The 6,806-nt window shown below is 46.4% G+C and overlaps 1 protein-coding gene across 1 annotated transcript; it reads left to right on the top strand.

Moving 5' to 3' along the window:
• Nucleotides 1-137: 137 nt before the first annotated feature.
• On the top strand, nucleotides 138-5,505 carry ZIC1 (Zic family member 1). The gene is made up of 3 exons (XM_081008155.1): nucleotides 138-2,049; nucleotides 3,167-3,330; nucleotides 4,239-5,505. Exons 1-3 carry the CDS (start codon nucleotides 1,059-1,061, stop codon nucleotides 4,434-4,436), a joined length of 1,353 nt encoding a protein of 450 aa, XP_080864281.1. The 5' UTR covers nucleotides 138-1,058; the 3' UTR covers nucleotides 4,437-5,505.
• The last annotated feature ends 1,301 nt before the right edge of the window (nucleotides 5,506-6,806 follow it).

The raw sequence follows: 6,806 nt of genomic DNA, 5'->3' as shown, positions 1-6,806 counted from the left end.
TAGTTGGAGAGGAAGGAGGGAGTTGCAAGCGAAAGTGGGAACCGCGAGGCACCAATGATCAGCGACGTCGGTCTTTACGTAGCTCCTCCTCCTTCTCCCATTCATCAAGGGGGGGTAGGTGTCGTCTTTTCAATTCATTTATCTGCAGGAATGATTGCCGCTATCAGTCTCGCGTTCACCGCCCGGCTGAGGAGGTGAAAGTTTCTCCCCAGGAAGATAAACCGCAAAAGACAATATTGTGCATGATTTGCGCCGTTTTTTTTTTTTTAACAAAGCAGGGGGAAAAAAGGAAAGTGAAGGGGGAAAAAGCCCAAGGAGGGGGAAAAGAGACGGAAGGGGGAAAAGAGTGCAAGAACTGGAAGAGAAGAGAAAATTGCTCGCTAGTCCGCTACATTCCTCTAGCCTCTTTTTTAAATTAAAAAAAAAAAAACCAGAACTGAAGGAAGTTTAATTTTTGTTTTGCTCCCCCCTCCCCCGTCTGAGCCTGTTTCCTCCTCTCTCTTCACCATTGTTATTCGCGAGCGGAGTCTTCTGAATCCTTCCCCTCCTCCCCACTGAACCCCCCTGAAAAAGTGCAGTCCGAGAGGCGAGAGAGGGGGCGATCGGTTTTTCTGTGCGCGCGCCGATGTCTTTTTTATTCTTATTCTCCAATTTTTGCAGCTTCTAGATTTCTTCCGCGGGCTCTGCCCACCCCTAAGCCCTCACCCACCCTCTCGTTTTGTGTGTGTGCGTGTGTGTGTTTTGGGTGCGCGGATGCCGAAGGGGGAGTTCCTGATGTGGTCGCTTTAGTGGTGAACGTCGCGCGGACTTTTGCAAGAGAAAGAGAGAGAGAGGCTGCTTGGATTGGCGGCGACGGCGGCTCTCTTCCTCGTCGGCTGATCCGGCAGTTTGTTGGCTGCTGCTGCTGCTGTTGCTGCTGCTACTGCTGCTTACCCCCACTTCTTCCACGTCCTTTCCCTCCCTTTCCTCCTTAATTTATATTTTCTTAAATCTTATTTCATTTTTGCATCACTTTTCCTCGGCGGTTGCTGCCGCAGCTGCCTGAGAGCCGGGAGAAGATGTTGCTGGATGCCGGACCGCAGTACCCCGCCATCGGAGTGACGACCTTCGGCTCCTCTCGCCACCACGCCACGGGCGACGTGACGGAGCGCGAGGTGGGACTGGGCATCAACCCTTTCGCCGACGCCGGGATGGGCGCCTTCAAGCTCAACCCCAGCAGCCACGAGCTGGCCTCGGCCGGCCAGACCGCCTTCACTTCGCAGGCCCCTGGCTACGCGGCCGCGGCGGCGCTGGGGCATCACCACCACCACCCGGGCCACGTCGGCTCCTACTCCAGCGCGGCCGCCTTCAACTCCACGCGGGACTTTCTCTTCCGCAACCGGGGCTTCGGTGAGGCGGCGGCGGCGGCCAGCGCCCAGCACAGCCTCTTCGCCTCGGCGGCCGGCAGCTTCGGCGGACCGCACGGGCACGGCGAGGCGGCGGGCCACCTCCTCTTCCCGGGCCTCCACGAGCAAGCCACCGGCCACGCGTCGCCCAACGTGGTCAACGGGCAGATGCGCCTGGGCTTCTCCGGAGACATGTACGGCCGGCCGGAGCAGTACGGCCAGGTGACGAGCCCGCGCTCCGAACATTACGCTTCGCCGCAGCTGCACAGCTACGGCCACATGAATATGAACATGGCAGCCCACCACGGGCCGGGGGCCTTCTTCCGCTACATGCGCCAGCCCATCAAGCAGGAGCTCATCTGCAAGTGGATCGAGCCCGAGCAGTTGGCCAACCCCAAAAAGTCCTGCAACAAAACTTTCAGCACCATGCACGAGCTGGTGACTCACGTCACCGTGGAGCACGTCGGCGGGCCCGAGCAGTCCAACCACATTTGCTTCTGGGAAGAGTGTCCCAGGGAAGGGAAGCCTTTCAAGGCCAAATACAAACTGGTCAACCACATCCGAGTCCACACGGGGGAGAAACCTTTCCCGTGCCCTTTCCCGGGATGCGGGAAAGTCTTCGCTCGCTCGGAAAATCTCAAGATCCACAAAAGGACGCACACAGGTACGTTCCCAAACCAACCGACCGGGCCGAGCCGCCCGTTGCCTGTTGAAGCGAACCCTCGCGCTTTCCAAGAAGGAGGCAGCTCAAAACAAATCAAAGGGGGGAGGGGGAGGGAGGGAGATTAGGGAAGAAATATAGGGGTGGGGGCTCCTTTCTTAAACAAATCCACATCAAGAGCCGGATTCAGTTCAGCTGGTGAATTAATTGGCACTATAAACCAAAGATTGCTTTTCTTTTTCTTTATTTTTTTTAAGTGGGAAAAATCAAATATAAGGTAGGGCTCTAAATGTTTCAGGAAAAAGAGGGGAGATTAGGGTGTGGGGTGGAGGGGAAAAGATGGCAGCGATTTGAATTGTTAAAATTTATTGGTTTTAATTAATTGGTAGTCGAGGGCACTGACTGTCTTACAGTGAGAAATCCTGCTAAATATATGGCTACCTAACCTCAGCTTTCCTTGCTATCTATTTCTCACCCTCTGTAAATATTTAATTATGTGGGGCGATTGTAAGTAATCTGAGCTGTACGAGTTTATGTATTATTACAAGGAAACGTGGGGGCTGGGAGCGCTGAAATCCCTCGCAAATCACCAGCTCTCTGTTCTAATATTTCTTGTGTTGTCTTTTCCTTCTCCCTCTCCTTTTGGAAAAAGAAATCCCACAACCTGTCGTGTGTTTATCTATTTTTTTTTAAAAAAATCTAAAGCTGGCGCTATTGTGATTTGAACAGTTTAATCAGAAGTGTGCAATGCACTGCAAGTTTAATAACTAATACAACTGTGCAGCCGTGGAAGGTTATGTGTACACTACGTAATAAATAAGGAAAGGAAGGGAAAGTAAACAAACGCCAAATTTAGCCATAAAAGTGGCAACAAACCTTCCCCTCCTTCCAAAACTGTGTGCAAATGTACTCCTTTGCCAGGCGTTCATTTTCTGGTGAGATGCCACAGTTCGCTGTTTAAAAGAAAGATAAGAAAAATGGGGAAAGAAAACAGGCTTTGATTTAATTTACTCTTGTTCAGTAAAGTGGGGGTTAGAATTGGCTGTAGGTGTTGCTCCATACTATAAAAATCTAGGTGCCAGATTTCCAATTAGGTCGACTTTGTTTGTTTTTGTAATAGGTGAAAAACCCTTTAAGTGTGAATTCGAGGGCTGTGACAGGCGCTTCGCCAACAGCAGCGATCGCAAAAAGCATATGCACGTCCACACTTCAGACAAACCTTATCTCTGCAAAATGTGCGATAAGTCCTACACGCACCCGAGCTCTCTCCGAAAACACATGAAGGTAAATGCTAGACGTAGTTTCTCCCCCCCCCCCCCTTAAGCTTCTCTTTTCATTGGGATCTGCTTGGGCCGGGTGGCCTTCGCCTCTCTCCTTCCACCATCGACTTTGCACACCGCTATTTACTGGAGGAGGGGGGAAGAGAAATAAACATTTATTCCTTATAAACAGTAGTTTATACAGTAGTGACGCGACGTTCCGGACAGGAAACTGGGAAACTAGCCCGTATTGTTCTGTCACTCTGGAAAGGTTTATTAAAGGAGAAGTGATTACGTTGCTTAAAGGCGTGGAAAGTCTTCGTTTCTGGAGACCCGGGATTCCAGTTCTTTACGCTGTAAATTGTCTCACAATGGATCCCGGTTTGGGCTAGCCTGGGGTTGTGCATTGCTTCAGGGGGAGAATTTAAAGAAAAAGACTCGATGGGGAGTCTGAAGGGACACAGGCAGGCATAGAAACTCTGGGTTTCTTGTTCAAGCCTCCGCTAGGATATCGTTCTTCTTTTGTGTATCCCAGGGCCGTATTTATCTTGCATGGCAGTTCCCTGAAATTAGCTGAGAACAGGCGATCTCGGTGTATAGTTAAGTTAAGAGCTCGGCGTTTCTATGAGATCAGCCAACATCCTGATTAGCGAAGCAGTATTTCAAACTTCACGCTTCCCCCGCGCCGCCACCCTCCCCCCACCGTGGCATTTAGAGTTCAATCTGTGAGCTCAGCTCCGTGATTTAGCATGTTGGGCAAGTAAATGGGCCAGATGCATACGTGCATATTGTTTGCATGGGTATAACAATATTTATATATTTACCTAGCCAGGGGTGGGTGGGTGTGCATGCACCCAGCGATACACGTATATCTATGTGCGAATCCACACACCCTTCAAGCATTTCCCTTTGTTATTCATTTCTGTTTTCTAGGTCCACGAATCGTCCTCCCAGGGGTCTCAGCCTTCTCCCGCTGCCAGTTCAGGCTATGAATCTTCAACACCCCCAACAATCGTTTCTCCATCCACAGAAAACCAGACCACAAGCTCCTTATCCCCTTCATCTTCAGCAGTCCACCACACGTCCAGCCACAGCACGCTCACGTCAAATTTTAACGAATGGTACGTTTAAACAAACGAACAAACAAATGCAAATCCAACCTATTTAAAAGACTCCAAAAATTAATGAACACTTTGAAAATCGATCTTTTTGTGTGTTTTGATTTTTTTTTAATGCTGCCCATAGACCCAGGACCGAATCAAATCAAGAATTCTCTCTCTCTCTCTCTCTCTCTCTCTCTCTCTCTCTCTCTTTCTATCTCCCTCTCTTCTTCAATTTCTGTTGTTTTGTTTTGGTTTTGTCGTGTTTGGGGCAAAGGCTTGGAAAGCAAATGGTTTTTTTCTAGAGTGCGTGAGAAGAGCAGGGTTATTGGGCCATCTTGCCGATGTGCAGGGCTTTTTAATGGAACCACTGACTGGAGTTCTTCAACTGCATGTCTCTTTGGGCAGCGCCTTGTTTTCTGTAAATACAGAAATACTAGCTTACAATGTACTGTTTGATTTTGTAAATAGTTATACCACAAGTTGAATAAGGGGATACGTGGAATTGTGGTCTTTGCATATATATGTGGGGGGAGGGGAATAGGGGAGGGGGATAGGGGAGGAGGTTGAAAAGTGTGGGGGGGGGAAGGAGGGAGGAGGTAGCAAATCATCTATTTGTACTGAATGGCAAGGATGTTCTAGTAAATGTGTACCAAAATGTGAATTATTTTGTATTATTACAGTCTAAACGTCGACCTAACAGAATATTATTGGTATTAATGTGCTTTTTCTTTTGTATAAAGTGCAAACATTTCGTCCCAAAGTCCAGTCTAAGTAGTGCAGTAAAATGTTGTTACACGTCCTGTCAAGAAATTCGTATAGTGCAAGCCTGGATCTGCGTGTCAAACTGTTACATTTGTTTATGTAAAGTGGTATTAAAAAAAAAAAAGCTATAAACTATAACCTGTCCATTGCTTTTGGCAATACAACCACATACTGTATATACTTCCTAATTTCCATATTTATCCGCATGTAAAGGTCCGGTTATACATGTTACAGATATTCAATATTTATGGCTAGAAGAATTGGTATGTACAATTTAGTTTACAGAACTGTTTGGTAACATTTCGTACCTTATTAAAGATTCTGAAATCCCATAATCCGTGGTAGGAATCCTTATTGACTCAGCCTGCTGCTGCTGCAACTTAGCTAGTTTTCAGGACAGTAAACTACAGACTGGACCAAGAATCCTGCCCCATGACTTCCACTCCTTGTCCTACTGTACTACCATTATGTCATCACTAGACCAGCAACTTTGATATTAATGTGATAAATTGATGTGCCCCTGCTGGCATTTAGGGTAGGATGTAATTAGTATTTATATAAAACCCTATGAAACAAAAGTTTTTGACTGCAATATAATTTAAATGACCATTGCTGACTCTTAGTAATAACAATAACAACAACTACAGCAGAGTAGCAATAGATTGCATAAGACCATGCAAATCTTGTCAGGGGGGAAAAAAGGATGAGGTGTTGCCACAATATCTTAAAATGGATTTGCTCTTTGCTACAATCAGTAATTGCGAAAATAATTCATATGTTTAAATTTGAGAAGCTTTTAGGTATCATTTAATCTGAGTCATTTGAAATCGCAAGCAAAGTCTTTTTTTATTCTTGCAAGACCTTCTGCGATCCTCACCTCTTACCCCCAAAGCCACACCATTATATTATATCCCTCTGTTTAGATGCTCCGTTCTGTGTTTGCAGTTGGTCTATTTTTTTACTATAATTTTGCCAGAGTTGTTCCTTACAACAGCAGCAAAATAAAACAAACCCAGAGAGGGTGGGAGGGAGTTTATGTAGTTTGATTATCTCTTTTATTTCCCCCCATTTACTTAAGAAATTCGTTCCATTGGCTGGCGGTGATACAGTAAATTTGTAAATGAGAAGACAATATATATTAAAAAAATCTAAATTACTTGTGCTTAATGACTGTGGCAGAACGCCTTTTTCTCTAAATCAGATTGTCTTTCTTGCAGTTTAGTTTGATAGATTTGCAAGCTGCGGTGCTTCCGTTAACTTAGCGACGCTTGTAGGAACCGCTAGGCTTTGTTCCTTGGTGAAGGTTGCATGATCGCCCCATTAAGCAGACAACATATCAACAGACAACACAGATCACGAGCTCTCTGTGTTTGGGATATTATGTCACAGAGTGAATTGCACCTGCTGACCTCTCTTGTAGGCCAAGATGGCATTTTAACAGCTCCTTTTAAAATATAGATATATAGATATTTAGAAGTTCAGCGAGTCAGCCGCAGCATCAACGGCGATGAGGATTTGGGGACAGTGAAGCTGGTTTGGTTCCCCAAGTTATCTCAGTTCTTAATACGCATGTCTACTAGCTACTCACAGTATATATTGACCTGGTATATATTTATTATTTTGTGCAGGGTTTTTG

Source organism: Podarcis pityusensis (assembly GCF_964106645.2).
Source record: "Podarcis pityusensis genome assembly, chromosome: 5".
Taxonomy (NCBI): Eukaryota; Metazoa; Chordata; class Lepidosauria; order Squamata; family Lacertidae; genus Podarcis; species Podarcis pityusensis.
This window is presented reverse-complemented; position numbering and strand designations above follow the sequence as displayed.